Source organism: Nothoprocta perdicaria, unplaced genomic scaffold, assembly GCF_003342845.1.
Source record: "Nothoprocta perdicaria isolate Ctin4 unplaced genomic scaffold, notPer1 scaffold_124, whole genome shotgun sequence".
NCBI classification, from domain to species: domain Eukaryota; kingdom Metazoa; phylum Chordata; class Aves; order Tinamiformes; family Tinamidae; genus Nothoprocta; species Nothoprocta perdicaria.
In genome coordinates, this window is record NW_020454361.1 from 793132 (window position 1) to 813058 (window position 19927).

Consider the following 19927-nt stretch of genomic DNA (forward strand, 5'->3'; position numbering starts at 1 on the left):
ATTAGAGGAAGGATTTAAGTATCTGAGTTGGATATCTCTGCTGATGTGAACAACACAAGAGAAAAGGAAGATACGTGTTTGGCAGGAGGTTGGTGTTCTGCAGGCAATAGGCGAGGACAGAGGGGACCATCACCTGCAAGGTATTTCTTCAGTGATCGTGAGGAACAGAAGGTGGAATTTGACTCAGCTGCCCTGCATCCTGAGCCAAATAAATTCCATCCTAGCTGCCTTCCTCCTTTTTCAGCTATGTGAACATTGCTGCCTTAGCCCAGGATTGGTTTGGGTGAGTGCTGCATGCTGCTGCTTCTGCAAAGGTTTTTCTGTTGTGCTCTTCTACGTTGTTTGGGATAAGTAGGTCAGCTCTGCTTCTCTTTGACATCACTATAATGAATCATTTTTTCAAAGCAGATAATGATTCTAATAGTTCCTATCTAATGTTGCTGCCACCTCCATATCATGTCCTAATTAATGAGTTCCAGTAAAATTATAAAAAAGGGGCTAATCAATGATCTAGTGTCTGGTTCTGACCCTGGCAAACGTTACCCATTTAAGCAAGTGCTATCCCTGCACAAGCCTCCAGGAGGCTGCGCTTGCTAGCACTGTTCATACAACTGTAGCCTGTTCATGACCAGTTCTCTATTAAATATCTTAAATTGCTACTGCATCTCTCCACAGATTTGTCTTTAAACAAGAGGCAATAACACTTCCCTCATTATAGTAACTGAACTTTTGATATTATCAAGAATTATTATTTTTATTATCATATTTTTACTTATATGCTGTTTTCCAATCACTGTTCAATTTCTGCTGCCTCCAGCAGCTTCTAATTAAACCCCACACCCTTTATAAGACTAAACTGGGTSTGGGTGTTTATTATTTGCATAATAAACAGCTGATTTATCCTGAAAAAGGGCACAGTATTTGTATAGTGTCAAAAAAATGTATACAGAGAGAAGTCCTCTGTCTGAAAAATGCAGTTGCTCCCCTGGCCTGAAAACTAATGTGCTCAAAGTGAGTCAGCCAGCAAAAAGCAAGAATGGTTGTTAGGTTTCAGCAGCATTAATCTAGGCCAGGTAGRTTCATGGCCAGCTAGAAAGATCTGTTAAAAGCTGAAAAGCCCCAGTCTGATTGTTTGTTTCATCTAAATTAAGTAAATGATGAATGAAGCCTTAAACTTTCCACAGAAGATTTGGTTTTGAAGAGGGGGAAAAAATGTATTGGTCTAAGTCTAAGTGCAAGTGATGGTGCCTCTAAAATACAGCGTGTTTGTGAGTGAGGTTTTGAGCCGCTGCTGCTGTTTATCCTGTAGCAAGCAAATTCTGGTCAATAAAAAGTTATCGTTTGAACTTGAACATATGCAGATTACACCGTTCTTGGCTTTAGTAGCTAGGAGTTTGGAATTAAGTCAAGTGTTATCAGAAATTAAGCTTATGATGCTTCCCAGATGTGGGATTGTTATTGATAATAATAAATTAATGGCTTGAGGGGTCCGTTAGTGTCAGAAAAGATTAGAGTGACACTGTTGGTTCCTGTAAATGCCTCATATATTGTTTAGAGCAACATGTCTGTTGAAAGAAATACATGCTAAAAAGGAATAAATATAAAACAAATATTGAGACATATCTTAAAAATTTGTATTTCCTATCTAGTCTGGTTATATAATTTTATCACAAATACCAATCTTGTTTTACTAATAGCACTAAAGTATTAACTTCACTTCCTGCTACAAGTAACTAATTAAAAGCTGAGGGTATTCCGAAATACCTTCTCTTAAAGTGATTTCTAAGTGAATGAGACTTTCAGTTAATGATAATCTTCTGAACTTTATTTGTTGCCTTTTTAGAAGTTCATAAAGGCATAAAATCTTTTTTCATCCCCACTCTTTCCAGGTGCTGAATTGTTTTAGATATGGTGAAGGTTGCTGTCGTTTTATTGCGTTTCTTTGAAGAGCTTGGATTAGAGGGTGAGTCTTTGCCTTAGAAGTCTGTGCACAAAATGATGCTGTTGCTTGTTAATATAAATCGCAATTAGTGGGAATCCTCCTTAGTTCTTTGCAAGTTATTGGTTCAGACTCTCAGGTTCGTAGAGTGGGCCCTGTAGCTCTTGAACAGCTTCTGACTGAAGGCTATAACTTCAGGAGGAACTTGTATCTCAAGATAGGAGTGACTCAGCAAGGTGACTCAGGCAAATAATTCAGCCTCCTGCAGGAATTATCACTTATTAAGGCTGGCTGTCACGAGCTTGGCAGTGACATGTAAAGCACTTTGTCACCGAGCACAACTCTCGTTAGTGCTTTGCCTTCCAAGCGACCTGAAGGGAAACCCTGGACACTAAGCACAGCACCTCTGCTTAGGTGTGCTGGTATATGAGCAATAGAAGGCAAAATTGTGGTTTTTTTTTTTTTTTTTTTTTTTTTTTGTGATTAAAAATAGAGTTTGGCATCAACTCCCTATACAAATGGTTTTATATGGATCATCCACTATGTTGGGAAGATGACAGCCTCTGTTCTGCAGAGTATCAACTACAAACCAGGAAAAGTTCTTCTAGTAAATCCGGAGGGTGTTAAACTTTTTTTTTGCAGGTTACTTTCTGTTTTCTTTTCTCAATGTATTAAAAACCTGTAGCTTAATCTAGTTCTACTTTTTCAAAAGGAAGAAAAAGCGATTACAGTATCCCAGAATAGCCCACATGTGTATGTAGAAGAGACTAGGGAATTCAGTATAGGGGCAGGAAAGTTTATAGCAAGTTGTGGGAGATTTATAATTCATTTAATTACCTACATGTAATAGTGCTTTTCTGAGTAAGCAGAATATTTTCACTGGTTTCTTACATATTGGAAGAAAAACTAAGCCAAAGCATGTGATAGAAAATGTTTAATGTTTTCTGCAGCATATCAGACTTTTGTTATTTTCTTGTCATGCTTAAAACCTATTACCCCTAAAATTTATTAAAATATATTAATATTGTATTTCATTTTTTCCAAATGAAACATCCCAAGACAGGATAATCTTAAAACCAGAAGATTTTTATGAAAATATAAATAAGTTATAGGCAAGAGCAATAAAGAGCTTTAGTCTGTGTCATCCTTGCCCTGCATATACAATGCTTTCATGAGAGTGCACACTTAGAAGCAAATATATGTGACATTATAATATTCTAGCTTTGCCAAGTTCGCTAATAATATAAGCCATAAAACTCTAAGCAATTAAACATGCTTTTATTGAGCTACATATTTTTTCAGGGGAGGGGAAAAAAGGGAGAGCATAGATAATTGTTTTTCTGGGGAAAAAAAATATAATCCTGACTTTTTTTAACAAATATCTTTCTGTGTGGGAAATAAGACGGTGGGAAGGGACAAATGGGATGGTAGGAATGGGCAGGCGAGAGGAAAAGAGATGGTAAAAAGAGCCAGACGTGTGACAAGATGGTGCTTGGGGCCGGGTGCCCTGGTACTCTCGGATAAGGGTGCAGTGASGCACTTGGGGACAGGGCTTGGCAGGAATGGTGGAGGTKACGGATTTAGGGTTGGACTYGATGATCTTGAAGGTCTTTTCTAATGATGACTGTAAGATGGTGCTAAAGAGGGCAAGGTGGAACAAGATGGTGCTGGGGAGAAGCGTGTGAGCAGACTGCTTGAGGTGACAAGGGTGAGGCAAGGCGGCACGAAGGCGGAAGGTGCGACAAGTGACACGAAGGGCCCGAGAGAGGAAATAAGATGGAGCAGAGACTGTGGGCCCAGCATGCCGAGGGGCAGCCGTGAGGAGCGCGGCGGCAGGAAGGGCTGAACGTGGCACAAGATGTCGGCCGCCCGCGACCAGGCAGCGCGACGGGGCAGGTGCGGGGCGCAGCGTGGCCGCGGAGGCGGCGGCTGCGCGGCCGGGGCCGTGAGCGCCGCCATGAGCTACCGGCACCGCCTCGTGCTCCCCGCCCCGGCGGCGTCGCGCAGGCGCGCGGCGGGCCCGCCCCGGCGCCGGGAAGCAGGAAGCGGAGCCGGGGCAAGCGCCGGGCCGGGCCGCAGCCTCTCGCCCCCTGCCCTCCCCTCGGCCGGAGCCGCCGCCGCGGAGCCGCCATGTCCACCATGGAGAGTATCCTTGGGGCCGAACGGCGGGCGGGGGGGCTGCCGCTGGGCCTCGGGGGCCAAGGGCGAGCGGGCTCCGGCACCTCCGGGCCCGCAGGAGCCGCCGAACCGGGAGCTCCGCGGGGGCAGCGGCAGAGCAGCCGGCCCCGCGGGGCACGGGCTCCATGAGCCCCTTCCCTGAGGAGGGAGCCTGAAGCGCCGCGGGGAGCAGAGCTCCCGAATGCGGSTTTGGCTGCTGGGAAAGAAACCAGGGAGGTTCCCGGCTCCGACAGCCGTGCCAGGCCTGGCCTGTTCCGCAGGGCGCTTGGGCCTCACTGTGTGTGAGCAGAGGAGCAGCTCGGCCTCCACTTACAGTTCATTTATAGGTAGTCTCTGGCACAGAAAACACCTGTTTGCCAGCACTGCGTGTTAGCCTAAAACCTAGGGATGCCTGGAATGCCATCCAGCAGGAAAAATGCTGCGCTGAACCTGGAGTAAAGTCAGCATCACCAGTCTAATGGAAGCTTATGGCAGCTCTCCTGAGCAGCGGCTGCTGTCAGCYCAAGAAACTGCCAACCGGTGGGGAAAACCCTTCAAACTAACTTGCTGTGTACCTTAATGTGCAGTTTTTTAAAGCAAATAGGTCCTAACAGGTAATAGATAGTGAGGCTGGCCGCGTGTAGCAGCGATTTGCAGCCGGTGGCGAGCGCCACTGCCTAGGGCTGGAGCTGGATGGCAAGGCCGGAGTCCTTGCTGACGAGATTGGGGGGTCCCTCAAGCTGCTGTGGGGTGAGAAAGGCGCTCGCAGGGAGGAGCAGACGTTGGTGTCACTGGTGGGAGAGGCGGGAGGCAGCGGAGCCGGCTGCTCTGGTGTCAGAGGTGAACGTCCCGCGTGAGTAATTGAGGAAGTTGTTTCAAAATGAGCTCTGGAAAGATGATTTTTTTTTTTTTCTCTGCAGTTGCTGTAAATAAGTGATGTCATATTTTATGTAGCTATTCTGGGCGCTTGGGCTGGAGTATGCTTGAATGAATAACCTGGAAGTATCGGGTTTCCTGCTTTGGTTTACCTAATTTAGCTAATCTGTGTTTGCGAACACATCAGTGTGTGCGCTAAGGAGTGACCTAGTTTTAAAGCAAAGAAACATAAACGTGAGCAGCCATAAAAAAAATTGAAATAATAAATCATACACTTAAATGCAAAAAAAAAAAAAACTCAAAAAAAAAACAAAGCAAAAAACTCAAGTACCTCATAATGTTTAGCTTTATGTTTAACTGTTATGCATCTTCTTGATGCATTCTTTGGGGTATATGGAAAGGAGAAAGCTGTACGCATTTCTACACTTCTCACATGTCATTTCATTTTTGTTTGGGAAAGGCTGCTGTTTGAAAATTTTCATTAACAAAATTTTAAATSTGCTTTTTGGGGTGTCCTTGGCAACACATACTTATTCTCTCTCTCACTAACTTTTTAATATAAATGTTTCTTAATTGTGATGAAGTCTTGTTCTGTGGTCATCTTAGGCCTTGCAGTGTTAGCAAGACTTGAGGGAAGGAAAAAAAACTTTTCTGTGCTCCCTTATTTATTTTTTTCCCCAAGTTTTCCCTGTTGACTTCAGGTGTTCTTTCCCCAGAAGTCAGATGACAGGATTATCAAGGAACTCCGGAATCACCTGAGTGACCCAGTGCTGGGAGACTGCTCCATAAAGGAGCTCTGTGGGCAGTATGAACTTGGGATCATTCTGGTGCTCAACAAGACAGTCCTGCCTGCAGGTTTACCTGTCAGTACTGCTCTATAGATGTTTTTTATGTTTGGGGAGWTTACATTTAGAAGCTAGATTACCTTTAGAACCTTACATTTTAGAACCTAGATGATTGTGGTATGAGGTGCTCTAAGTGTAAAATAGCTGATACATCTCCCTGCAGTGTGACTTTCAAGGGTTTGTTTACATCACATTCTACAAGTTTTAATATGATTAAAAAGGAAATGGAATATACGTTAGGTTTGGTGGTGCACCGAAGGAGAGCAAAACACTATGCAGAAGTTATTGATCCTGTTCTTGGACCCTTAACTTGTGCTGCAGAACACCTCTTTAACTTGAAGTTTGCTGCAAAAGAACTCAGCAGAAACTCAAAAAAATGTGACAAAGAAGAAAAGGCCGAAAAGGCTAAAATTAAGAAGGTAAGCAGTGATTTTGAAAGCATGCTTTTTAAATCTGTTCTTTGTGTATTTCAGCGCAAAATTCTGTTTTTTAYCATTTTTTGTTGCTATTTATGCTCRTGCTATTGTGATAGAAGCTTGCAATTTAAGTTGTGACCATAAAACTTAAGATACATATTAAATATAAGTGTATCCTTTATCTAGCAATTTTTGGCATTTATTTCCTTAGAAAAAGGTCTAGAATGTATTTTGATAGAGACTACATTATTCCTAAAGTTACAAATATTTTGCCTTAATTATCATTTTGTTTTGGRAGTGCTTATGAAGAAAAACTTCAAAATCATAGTTTGAGTCCTAGAAGTAATAAAGAGCCTGAGTTTATTTAACTTCTGTCCATGAAATATAGTCATGCCAATGGTATCTATATTTGATGATTAATACTGAAAGCATTTCTAGGAGAAGGGAACGTTGTTTACCTCCTGTAAAACTCCCTACTTGACCTGCATGCCAGATATCTCTGCCCTTGGCAAGGGGTTAAGTTGTCATGTTAAATTTGAGAAACTTTTGTGGAAAGATTTCCACCCTCATCCCCCTGCTTTTCATTGAAAAGACTGAGATGGATTAATGCTTATTTAAAAAATGAAATAGGCCATCAAGAAATCCTATTTACAATGTGTTTGCTTTTAAAAGGCAATCCAGAAAGGTAACATGGAAGTTGCACGGATACATGCGGAAAATGCGATCCGACAGAAGAATCAGGCTATCAATTTCCTGCGCATGAGTGCCAGGGTAGATGCTGTAGCAGCCAGAGTTCAGACTGCAGTGACAATGGGCAAGGTAAGGCTCTTAGCACAATTTTTGTTTTGCATTTAGGGTGGGATCTCCTATCTTTGAGTGGTTTAATTCTACCCATAATGAGCTCAAAAAGTCTTGCTTTTGGATACAGGCAATAGTGACTCAGGAAATAGAATTCTATTGAAAGTTGCTATTTAGAAATTAATTGCTCCTCACTGTCTAGTAGCTTGTAACCTTAGTTGTCTCTTACTGCTCATGCTCCTAGTGATACAGAGTCTTTTCTGGTTGGGCTGCTAAGGTTATTGTGAATAYTCCTCCTTTCACTTTCCAAATGCTGGACAAGTCATAAGACTTTTTGATACCAGAAGCCATTTCAACTCATGTAAGCTGTTATGGTCTTACAGAACTGTGCTGCTATTCACACAAAGGGTTTATTCTATCCCATAGTAAGTATCATACGCATCTCTTCAGTTACCAACTGGAGACCTTCTAGCAGGCCACAGAGATCTCGCTTGCTTTAGTGAGTTCCAGCTTGGAAATTTTATTGCAGATGAATGAAATAATCTGTAAAGTCCAGAAATAGGAGGCATTTAAAAAAAAAAAAAAAAGAAAGGTCAAGTCTCTGGATAGCAATAATGCTTGCCCAACTAATTGGCATTGTAGGAGCTCTTGGATAAACAAGAGTTTATTTGTAAACTGTCRTCCTCTGCCGTCACTCCTTTTTTTGATAATAGATTTTTATTTAKTATTTTTGCCTTATTTCAGGTAACAAAGTCAATGGCAGGAGTAGTTAAATCTATGGATGCCACACTGAAGAGCATGAACTTGGAAAAGGTAAGTAGAAATGTACTCTGTTTGGAGGTGCACACTGAAGCCACTACAGGCAGTGGATGCAAGWTCTACATAAAAGAAATGGTCTAATGAAGTATAAGGAAAATCTTTTAGCAGTACTGGCCCCTGGAACAGGTTGCTCAGAGTCTCCATCCTTGGAGATGCTCAGAACTTCAGAGGGCACTGAGCAACTGGCTTCACTTCAGATTTGGCCCTGCTAGGGGGACCACGTGACCATTGTAGCAGATGAGCTCTAAAGTTGTGAGCAGTCTAGTTATTCTGTGATTGCAGCTTTACCTGCTGAGGTGGTCGCCCGTCCGTTACCTGCAGATCACTGACTGCATTCTTATTCTTTGCAGATATCTGCGCTAATGGACAAATTTGAGCATCAGTTTGAAACATTAGATGTTCAGACACAACAGATGGAAGACACAATGAGCAGCACTACTACGTTAACGACGCCACAAGTAAGGATGTAGAAATACTGTCTGCTTCGTTTTCCTTTCTGCCTACTTTGAGAAATGGAGGGGTTTCACTTTGGCTATGTACTTTAGGAGCTAGTTTACTTTCTATTCAGAGAATCATGAATGTTTTCTGCTCAATTTCACTCCTCTTGCAGCCTTTATATTATATATTGAAAATATCAGCCATTTTATTGACTAGGCAGCATTTTRGTGAGTTCTTAATGAGCTTTGGAGCCAAAAGATGCTACAGGTTCAGTTACAAAAGCAAAATGCACTGTGAAATAATCAACCATTGTAGCTCTCTAATATTAACAAAATATTAGTCACCACTGGATTTTTAGAAAAAAGTCCCTTTTAGAAAAAATGTTATTTCAACAGAAATTTTGTTGGAGAGAAATGCTCCGACTCTAGTGGTTTGTAAATAAGTAAACTTAAATCCATATCCAGTAACGCATATCTATTGGATATGAGGGGTTGTATTTCCAGTGTTATGTAAAACACTGGTTTAGTGGTTAATAATTAGCAGTTGATAATACTTATGATATTAAAGTACACATTATTTTTTCCCTACATGTAAGCTTCRTTCTATAAGTGTCATGGTTCAGAAGCTGAAATTTGAGTAATGGGAATTTGACAAGCTGAGCTGTGCTGGTTTTTTGAGTTCATATAGTGCCCTCTGGTGCTTCGGTACAGAGTTGTTCAATCAAAGATATTTCCCTTTAAATTGATTTTCTTACAAATAATTTCCATTCTCTCTCAGTTTCATGGAAGAACTTGTCACAAGCTACAATGTGATACTGATTGAATTTTTGTTTCTCTAATTTAGAACCAAGTAGATATGCTTCTACAAGAAATGGCAGATGAAGCAGGGTAAGTAACATGTTTCAGTGAATATTATTTGAATAAATGTCAATTCCAGCAAYATGTCAAGGTTAACTCTGAGCTAGAGCACATAAGAATTCTCCTTTCACCCTTGGACATTATTCTTGTTTTTATTGCTATTTAATTTTGCTTCCATTCAAAGCTACTCCCATTCAAATGCTGGTGTGCAGAGGAGCTTGTGCAGAAGGCTGCTCTTAGCTCACTTGTTATGTCAAGGTTGCCTTTTATTATTTCCTTGGATTGGCTTTAGCATCAGCAATTGTTAGCAACAGCTCTTCACTCTTACCCCCTACTCCCTCCAAAATTCCCCATTAAACATTTCTCTAGTTCTGCTCTCACTCTTTGCACACTGCACAGATGGATTGTTGTGATTTATCTGTTGCTAGTTATAGTAAAGAATTTCTTTTYGGTGGTAAATCATATTTTCTTTTCCAACTGCCTACATGTATTCATGTGTTTGAGACACAAGTGACCCCCTGCTGTCTCAAATATCATGCCATTTCTCAACCAAGTCTGTTCTTCCTTTGAGCTTGTATACCTGACTCTTGTCTTTTGTTTTATTAACTGCAGTCTTGATCTGAACATGGAACTACCTCAAGGACAGACAGGTTCTGTTGGTACAAGCGTTGCCTCAGCAGAACAGGTAAATAATGGATTCAGTAGGTAGGGAAGCAGGCTATGAGAATTAATGCTTTACTCGATCAAAGCAAGCTTACTCAATTCTCATCCCATTGTATCTGTCCATAGTAAAGTCATAGTGGAAGCCTTTAAAGCAAAATAATTTTAACAATATGTTTTCCTGCTGAGTAAATACAGTAAATATCTAAATTTCTGATGCAGTTTTGCATGGTGTTTCATGGAGTTCAGCATAATCGTTTGTCCTAGCTAATAAATCCAGGCACCTTCCAGCCAGCCCTTTTTCTTCTCTCTTTAATGTGTAATAGATGTAAAAGCARTGCACAGGAGTCTCTATTTTCTGTAGTTGGGTAACTTAGAATTCCGTATGCACAGGCACATTTTGAGATAACTCCTCAGTATCCGTGCAACGTTGCTTTTTTCCCTGCTGGAGAATATATTTATGGACATGCAAGGCAAGCAATTGACTCCTCATCCTGTTGTAGTGCAGAAGGCTGTAGGGGACTCTTAATTGAATGTTAACTTAATGTTTGAGGTGCCACAAGTTTCAGGATCTTGGAAGGTTCAGTTTCGCCTTGTCCAGATCCTCTGAAAAAAGTTCCATCTGCTGCTGTATCCTCCTAACAGTACCAGCCTCGGTCACTTGAGGGTGCAGCTGAGCTTCTTTTCACCTCCAAAGAAGGATTCCATTCTGATTTACGCTTCCAGAGATCACACCTAAAAATTACCTATACTGGATATGGTCCTCACTTCTAGGTACCTGCTGTTGGAAACAAGACAGCTAGATGGAGCTCTGGTCGAACTGCTCTTAAACCTTGTTATGACTTAAATGTTTTTCATRTATCTTGACATGAAATTGCTTTACTATTGTAAAACTTTGCAACAATTAATTTTCATATTATTCTTTTTCCCCTTTTTTCCCCCACACTTCTGCAGGATGAGTTGTCACAGAGACTGGCCCGCCTACGTGATCAAGTTTAAGTTAATCAAAGCTGCAGTTCTTTGTACATGCTTTCAAAATACCCTTAATGTAACTAACACTACAGTACACTAGAAAGGTGTATATAGTGTGGCTTTTGTGTTTAAATACTTGTAAGATATGATACTCCACTCCTAGCTTGCTCTTCTTTCTAAATACATCAGGTAATTCAAATGTATCAGCTCTCTAATCTTTTTCTGTACATTTTGAAGTTGATATATTTTTTGCAAGGTCTTTCATAAAATCAAGCAGTAATGTTGGTACATTCTAGCTGAAAGAAAAGTAGAGTGTCTTTGATATATTTTAAATTATGAGGTGAATTTTTTWAAATTATGAAGACTGTTTATGGTTGGAGAACTGATGTTTTCAGTTCAGATGCTTGCCGTAGCTAGCCTCCTTACACAGCCAGGCTCATTGAACACASAAAGGTGGACAGTGTGGACTTGATGAAAATACACATATTAAAACAACAACTTCAGTCTGTAGAGGTGTTTTTTCGTTTTCTTTAACACTTTAAATGTACAATAATAGTGCCAAACTTAATGGTTTGCTTACCAAAAGTTGTTTTCTTATGACTGGGGACTTGTATGGTGTCATCACTTTAGTACAGGAGGAATAAAATATGTTTTCCAACACTTTGCCAGACCTGTTGAATGCTATCTCATGGTTTAATGCCGAGTCTACTGCCTCAGCGTCTCCCCTTTACCACCTTCTCTGTGTCATTAGATGCAGAGAAAACCCCTGTTTTCTTCTATTTTGTGTTACTCTTTCATGTAGACACTCTTTGCATACAACGAAAAGCTTTATCATAGTATTGTGCATTTTAACATTCTGTCCTACATGAAAAATAGGAGAGCGCTCTTGCTCAAGTTCAGGTCTTCATAGTCCTCCTTGGTGACTCAAGGTCCTAGTGCTGGTTTTGCTAACCAGGACACTCCCTCGTAGCAGCTTTTCCTCTGCAGCCTCTCACAGGTGACACTGATWTTTAAGTACAAGGTTGGGGAGAGTGAGGTGAGGAGTGGATAAGAATGTTTCAAGATAAGTCTTMGCTTATGCTGGTTTAGGAGGAGCTGCTCTTTTATAAGACGCAGTGCTGCTCTCTGTGGTACGATGATGTGATCTGTGATACTCCAGTGATGGAGAAGCTGGGCTTAGTTATTCCTTCAACCTCTCTGTGTTTCTGCACAGCAAGAGGGAATAYAGTGACTTCTCAGTAGCTTCAGACTTCTGCAGCTATGAAGAAAYGGTGGTAGAAATTTGAAGCTGAAACTACCTGTGATAAATAGCGTTGTAAACATTTTTTTTTCCCCGACTCCTTGGCCTTAGTTTTTTTGTTTTATTGTTTTAGGAGTGGTATGAAGAAGGTATGCAGCTTTAGAGTGACAATTAACTCTTAATTCACTGGTCTTTAGGATCACATGGTCTTTATAGTGTTGTAGAAGTGTTTGAGTAAGAAACTGCTTGGCTTTTTTAATCACGCAGGGTTTTCTTTGCGAAAGTGTACAGGAGTGAGGAGCTATTTCARAACAGTTCCAGGCTACGTTTTGAATGTTGACTTTCATTATTCAAGCCAATGTGAACCTTTATCAAKATGTTAGATAATGAAGCATTACTGTAAAAATAAAAAATATATATTTTCCCACATTTACATTTATTTTCAGTGCAGAAGTTACATACGACTTAACTAGCTCATACAGGGATGTGCCATTGCTTTGGTGAGTTTATTTTACTACTTTTTTGAGGGACCTATTGCTTCTTATCTCATGATAGGGATATAGGGCTAAATACTTGGCTAGTAACCAGTAAGTTAGTAGTATGTGGTACAGTGAGATAAAAATCTACATTGCACTTGTTTGTTTATAGACCAATATCATAAATGTAGAGGTTTGGTATTAGCTTTTAAAGAAAGCTCCTGTTTGTCTTGTTTTAACAGTATATGTTATCATGCTGCCTTTGAACTACCCTGACCATCCCTAAACATTTTTTTTGCCCAAATATTTATGGGCATTTTTTGCCCATAAATTTGCTTTTCTCAGTATGTTGCCTTTTGCTTTGAAAATAGGGGATTTGGAGGCATTTAAAAGTAGATATAGTTGGAACTGATTAGATACCTATAAGGAAAATATCAAATAAGGTGCATTTTCTTACTGGCTATGCACAACCAGTATATATGCAGTTAATAACTTCAGTCTTCTGGAAGGCCCAGGCTTGTGAACACTGGCAAAAGAATACTCTTACCAGTATAATTTTTTTCCTAAAGGAATTGAGAAATAAGAGTAAAGGCTTGTAGTTAACTTACTGCTGCAGAACTATGATTTAAGAGGTAGGCAGGCTTAGCTGATTTGAGGAAGAAACGTTTTCAAAACAAACCTAAGCTTAGCGGTGCTGGTTTCACTCTGCGAGTTGCTGTGTGCTCGAAGGGAGGCAGGATTTTGTACTAGCCCATCCTGTGTATAGATGTTCTGCCCTCTCCTGGGGAGAACTGCGTTCTTCTCTCTCCAGAAATGTTTGTTGGAGAGAACTGGTGCTTGGAAAGGTTTAGCAGTTCTGTTTTTAATGTGTGTGATTTCCTGTAGTCTTTTGGAAATGCTTAAAACTGAAGTTACTCTTTGAGCAAGTTTGACTCTTGTATCTTACTTTATAGAAACATTTGCTGTCTGTTTTCTGAACTCTTCTTACTTCCAGCTCTGTTGCTGGTGTGGCTTGTAAGTTGGCTGTGTATTTTWGTAGAGGTTAATTTCATGTTAAATAGATTAATGAGTTTTTATGTTACATCATTGCCAGATGCTATCTCAATAGTTATGTTTCTGAGCAGACCTATCTGAAGTGTAGCCTGGTTCAAAATGCGGTGAGACGTTTCTGTCTTCTTGGCATTACGTCTCCAACTGCTAGTGTGACAATAGCAACAGTCTCTGGTCATTTGAATTCCAAATTTGAAAGCCACAAAAAGCTTCAGATGAAATAAGAAAGAAAGGAAGGAAAGAGAAATTTAACTTTCTCAACTGAAATGGGATGTAACTGTCATGTTGCTTTTGCAAAGCTCCTCAAAGCCAAGGATAGTGAAATTGTGTTTAGTATAACCAGCAATTCTGAAGCTGATGACATGTATGGAGAAGAGGAACTTTTTTTAGCTTGGGTTCACTTTGAAAACTGCTTTATCTTTTATGAGCCAATTTGTAAGTGTAACTGGAAGACAAATAAAACTGTACAGCCCAAATATTTCCCTGTGTTCCTAGGTTTTTGCCTCCGTGCTGGTGGGTGTTGAATGGATGAACAGGCAGAGCTCATAGGRTTCTGAATAGATTCTTGTGGGGGAAAAGAAATTAAATCATTGGAGAGAAATCAAGGAGAAAGAAAAGCAGATATTCTCTCAAAATATTGACCTGTATTTTTCTTGATTTAATTACGATCAAGAATAACAAAATACTATCTAATTATACTTAAAATTGTGTAAGGTAGTAAAAGTGTTTCCTCTGGTGTGGATGCAGCAGTATGTCCTTYATCTGAGAAGCTTTCCCTTGTCCTTGAAGTGTGGAATATGGGGAGAAGGAAACAGGAAAACTGGTGGGAGGATTCTTGGCTTTTAGCTTCCTGCAGGACAAAACCCTCTGCTTTTATTTTTCCCTTCCCTTGTGGCTTAGGGACCAGCAGAGGGAGCCTGAAGCTTTGGTTTTCTTTGGAGCCTGTGTGAGTGGCTGCTGTGCTTCAAAATCCTTGAAGAGGATTGTGTGGATTCATCCCCAACCAGCTCCAGGAGCCGTTAGCTGTTTTGGGGTCCCCGTTTGTGGGTAGCGAGGCTGGATGGGAAGTTCCCTYGGCCCCGTCTGGAGCCTTGGCTACGAGCTCTGCCTGCCCCAACTTGCCTTGGGGGACTTGGCTGACATGTGTTCTGTCTTTGCCCTGTGATAACTCTTCCTCACACAGAAATATGCACTGTTTGCCAATTGAAAAGTGTTTTTTTTAATATGACAAATCATTTTTGTATTAAAAATGTTGCCTATGTTAAGATTTAATTTGAAATCTTTATTTTGGTGTAAAGATCCTTTCTGTTTGCTTAATGTATTATAGTTCTTTTGTTTCAGCGTAACCCTTTAAGCTCTTGCAAGGCCCTATTCWTTTCCTAACTGCAGTGTAGTCCTCAGTACTTCCTCTTTTGTCAAACAGTATTTTTTCAGTGAAATCACAAGAAGGGTCAGTGGCCTTGTATCGGAAGCAGCTTTCTTCATTACCATTCAAATAAAGGAAAAGACTTATTTGAGCAATCTGTAACTAATTTCGAGTGCCAACTGAACCTTTTTAACTTGGGAGAAGATGCGGTAAGTGAGTCTTACAGGCTTGCATTTGACCTTTACTACTTTTTATTAAGAAAGTCATGCTGAATCAGCTGTGATGTACAGTTCAAGATGGAAAACAATGGGCTGTGGGTTCCCAAGTCATTCTAGTACCCTGGAAAAYTTTACAGTGTTGTCTGAGTGCTGGRCCTGCTCTTTTTTTGCCACGAGAAAGGGGCTAAAGCCTGACTTGCAGCAAACAGGTCATTTTCAAGCTAGTATTTAGACAGAGGTGACTTAAGATAATAAGTAATGCATTTTCATTCAGAAAGATGGTTTACTGTCGGCATGACTGGTTAGAATGTTCTGAATTTGTACAGTGTTTTTTTAAACARAAGTCTAAAATAGTGAGTACAGCCTACTAACAGGCACACAGCTAAGAATACAATGTTCAGCTTGGTCTGATTTTTCTGCTGTCTAATTCAGAATGTTTCAGCACAAGCAATTTCCTCAAAATAGAGAACTTAAAGATAGAAGACAAAAGCTGCATAAAGGATAGTAAAACACTTTTTAAAGTGCCTTAAAAAAACTTAAATATTCTATAATGAATACTTCAAAAATAGAAACTAAAGCTTTAACATAATCTCTAAGCCTCTACACCAGATATTTTACTTGATCTTTATCATAATCAGGACTCCCCCAATCTYTTGCCTGTTTCTGTAAAATAGATGTTAATGTTAGAACCATGAGGCACTGTTTCTAACACTGATGGTTTTTCAGTTCCAGTTACCAGTGTGAATCCACAGCGGTTGACGAAGGTTCATAGGAAAAGCAGACAGGTCTGTTCAGAGCGTCGCAAATTAGTTCCAGTCTCCAGGAGAAAGCTGGAACTAATTGCTATGACCTGGAAGTGGATGAAGTCCATAACAGTAAGATCAACTTTTCCTCTAGTAATCTGACAAATGGACAATCTGACAAATCTTTTTTTAAAGTCCACATAAACTACATGCCCCATTTGTTCTTTTATGATGGACGTTGTTTCCACCCTGAAGTGATAATGATTTTCCAGATTTCTACTGATTTGTATAGCAGGTGCCTTAATTTATTCATGCCAGAAAAGGGAGATTCAATAACAGCAACAACAAAAAGAAATTCCTGGCAGCATCCATATATCACTCATTGTCTACACAGTTATGTTGCTGTAAGTATTTGACTGCTGCCTCATATCTTTATGCAAAGTGTGTGTTTAGAGATGTGTCTTGTTAGATTGTAGAGATAGGAGGCTCATCATTAGGACTGTATCACTGTATATTAGTCAGTACAAATTATTACAATGGCATTTTTCATCCAAATACATTTCAAATATACTGTACAAAAAGTCTAATACTTCTACAAACCCCAGGTTTGTCTAGTGTAGCATGTTTAAAGCAGTAAATACAGAATATCAAGGTTTTCTTCCAAAGTTAATGTTTGGTTTTAAAAGTTAAGCATTTAGCTTGTGCTTAAATTATAAGCAGATGCAGGCATTCCCAAGCTCTTCATAAAGTTGTCTTGCAATATCTGAGAGAWCTGGATGTCGTCTTGAATACTGTTTGCAGTATTAAAAGTCATGCAAGAAAACTGGGGCTTTGCAGAGCTGCTGCATCTCCTTCATTTTCTGTAGTTGCATGGAAATTGGGAAGCTTGGTCTGTGGCTTGGCTCTTTAGGGCTAAATTCACAAAATGAGATCCATATAATAAGAGTTATTTGGATATTCAGGAAAAAAAAAAAATCAGGAAGTTGCCAGAACCAAATACATCTCAGTTTCTGTAAATGCAGCAGTTTTTAGAAGTTTCTTGTGCATCTCTTCTAACATCCCGTTACAATCCCTGTGTCATTCTCATGCTCCAGCAGCTCGTGGCAAACGGTGACAGAATTCTGTTAGACTGTGTAGCCTCTAACAGGGAATGTGGAAGCGCCAGCAGTGTGAGCCAGGAGAGCAGAGTTTCCTACTTATTTGTGCTCTGGAGGGATGTGAACCTTGCCCCTCAGAGGGGAAAGGTTAAAGGACGTGTGTCTTGTTTACCTGGGCCTTTCAGAAAATGTTTTTCTTTAATCTATTAAGCAGACACACCGTTTTGTCCCTTGGCCCACAATGGAAGCACTAACAATATGTTTAATTACTACCAAACCACACATGATTGACTGAGGCCGACAGACAAGAAGTGTCATGACACTTGTCAGCCTGGAGGAATTCTGCAAAACTTCCCCACCGCCTTGTTTAATTAAAACGTCTTTAAACAAGATAGGATAAAATCATATTGAATGGGTTTACTATGAATTTTGGACTAATGTGAAACTAGGTGTTAAAAGTGTGAACGGGAGGTCCCACGCTGTCACTGAATTTGAAAAAATGAATTTGATTCCTTTGAAGGTTGTATTAAAAACCACGTGTAGAGTTAACTTAATCTTTTTAACTACTGCTGCCTTTTAATCTCCTTGAGGCTTTTTTGCTTTGTTGAAGCTATTAAATTAAGACATTAGCAYTTGCATGTCATTGCAAACCACAGAAGGCATTTCTACTTAGTTTTTATCACTGCTGCCAAACTGCTTTATATATTTATCTGCCATGGTATGTGGCTCGGTCGCATCRTGCTTGGGCTCATTTGGAGACACAACAAGATGGAGAAGATACAGCAACACAGCTGGTAAACATATTTAACATCGAATAGTTAGTCACACTCCTGGAGTTTTAATTGAATTACCTTTGACAGTGAACAGCAAACCTGGTGGGTGATCTCCTAAATTAAGCTGATGAATGGGCTCCCTAAAATCAATTAGCATGTAAGGCTGCGAGCATGAACACGTCCTGCGGCTCTGCAGGGACCTGAGCGCGCCTGGAATGACAGCAGCAAATGTGAGACCAAGCGAAAGCAGGCGCCTCCTGCGGCCGCTGACCTCTGCTTCCCAACATGAAAGAAAAACAGGAGTCGAACAGGAGCTGAAAGAATCTGACAGTAAATCATTTAAGCTCTGTTTTGCAGAACTGATACAGGATGCTTCTAAACTGCTTGATTAATGCTGGGCAGTATATTAAAAGCAAGACGTGGCAAAGCAAGACGGCTGCTGTGGAGCACCAGCCCTGCATAGGGCACCACACGGTAGGAAATTCCATTGGGTGGCTTTTCCTTCTCCAGCTATTCAAGATAGTGGATAGCCCGTGGGATTTAGCTGTCTTCTCTTACATCCACGTAGGAGCCGGTCCTGTGTGTAGCCCCAGAGAAGTGCGCCGTGTTTGGATGGTTGGTTGTTATCTGGATAATCAACTTATCACAAAGTGCAGGCTGGAGGCTGCCCTGACCTTTGCCTCGTTGCAACCTGACTCCGTGCACCAGTCAGCCAGAGCATGTAATGAGCTACAGATGCTATAGATAGGATAATTAAATACACAAAAGATACTGGAGGGACTTRAAGGTTGTGACAAACTGATAAAGGCAGAAAGCTCTTGGTTAGGGCTGTTATATTCCCCTTTTGGCGGTGAGTGGAAAGAGGGATGGTTAGAGCCATTTCACCTTTCTTCAGCAGGATGGACACTTCCACAGCAGTGAGTCTCTGCAAATGTCCGATTGATTTGAGCTAAATGAAGAAGATTGTTTGGTCTCTACCAAAAGTGATTATTATTATTATCACTATTATCATTATATGAGAAGGAAATGCATATTGAGTTTAACAAAGCCTATACTGAAACTTTTCCTATAGCTTCCTGGGGCAAGTGCCTCCCAGGGCTGCGATTCAAAGCCCTGCTTAGCAGAGGGGATTCCCTTTCCTATATCCACTTTTCCAGGCAAGTGCTCTGACTGCCACGTTATGGGATATTTGGAAGCAAATGTGGCCACAGTGGGGTTTTGCTTTCCTTGGCCTCCTGCAAGGTTAGCACAGCAGCACCTCTTCCATTTCTTTAATCTAAATAATTTCAGGATTATTTACAGGCAAAACAGTAGAGTTCTGGGCACATAGATTAGCTTTTTAAAGTCAATTTATAATTTACTTGTATAGATTACTTGGCCTGCCTGCCTATTTGAAAACAGGAAAGATATATTTTGTTCCTGCATGGTTAAGCTATGTTTTAGTTAGTACAAATCCTACTAAATGCAATGACTTTACTTTCGAAGTAAAGAGTATCAGAAATTGGTATTTCAGCATTTTACCTTCCTGTTGTCTTTCTACTTTGTARTGTTTCCCTCTTTCCTAAATCGTACTAGATGTTTTATTGTTTATTCAGCCCTTGGACATGCCTTGTCTTTACAGTATTAGAAGCATATATGTTATAAGGAAGTGAGCTGAAAGTGTTTTGGATGCAAGATGGAATCACTGAAGTGGAAATGTTTATATCAAACTTGATTTTTATCAGATTTRTATTTTAAAAATTCAAGCTTAATTCTCAGACACACTGACAAGTACAATCAGAATAGTGTGGTTTATTGCTAGCAAAAAGAATATCTGCTGAATTCTGTTTATCTCTAACTTTTCCCAGAATTCTATGGAATTGTTTAACATTGTTATCATTTTTTTCAGGGTAAAAGAYAACATCCCTTCCCACAAGGTAGGTTCACCTTGCAGCACTGGGTATCAGTGCAGAGCCGTTGGCCTTATACTTAGCAAGAGAGATCATGAGTGTGTCATTAGGAGGACACAGTTCTGGCTGAACGTCATCTTGGACAATCCTGTATCTRCATATCAGGAATATATCTGCTCCTAGCGTGGAATTCCTGACAGCTTCAGTCTGATCTTAATGCAGCTTTGATAGAAACCATTTGGAAGGCTGCCATCACATTCAAATATGCAAAGGTTCATCTAAATCCATGGGGGTCATG

The 19927-nt window shown here is 40.3% G+C and overlaps 1 protein-coding gene across 3 annotated transcripts; it reads left to right on the forward strand.

Moving 5' to 3' along the window:
* Nucleotides 1–246: 246 nt before the first annotated feature.
* On the forward strand, nt 247–13594 carry CHMP1B (charged multivesicular body protein 1B). 3 transcript variants are annotated; one of them, XM_026054649.1, is made up of 9 exons: nt 247–283; nt 1890–1963; nt 6139–6236; nt 6906–7052; nt 7776–7844; nt 8201–8308; nt 9132–9175; nt 9758–9830; nt 10760–10933. In XM_026054649.1, the coding sequence occupies exons 2-9, from the start codon at nt 1909–1911 to the stop codon at nt 10802–10804; spliced, it is 639 nt and encodes a 212-aa protein (XP_025910434.1). In that variant the 5' UTR covers nt 247–283; nt 1890–1908; the 3' UTR covers nt 10805–10933. The 3 variants fall into 3 exon arrangements, with proteins under 3 accessions (XP_025910434.1, XP_025910433.1, XP_025910435.1); XM_026054648.1 differs by having other exon boundaries at nt 248–283; nt 6058–6236; nt 10760–13594; XM_026054650.1 differs by lacking the exons at nt 247–283; nt 1890–1963 and adding an exon at nt 4010–4085 and having other exon boundaries at nt 10760–10965.
* Nucleotides 13595–19927: the final 6333 nt, after the last annotated feature.

Excerpts from the sequence above, each read along its gene's own strand:
- CHMP1B (XM_026054648.1), top strand. The coding sequence starts at position 1,909 with ATGGTGAAGGTTGCTGTCGTTTTATTGCGTTTCTTTGAAGAGCTTGGA. Across the intron at positions 9,176-9,757 it reads GAAATGGCAGATGAAGCAGG|TCTTGATCTGAACATGGAAC; the intron begins GTAAGTAACATG and ends TATTAACTGCAG. Across the intron at positions 9,831-10,759 it reads GCGTTGCCTCAGCAGAACAG|GATGAGTTGTCACAGAGACT; the intron begins GTAAATAATGGA and ends ACACTTCTGCAG.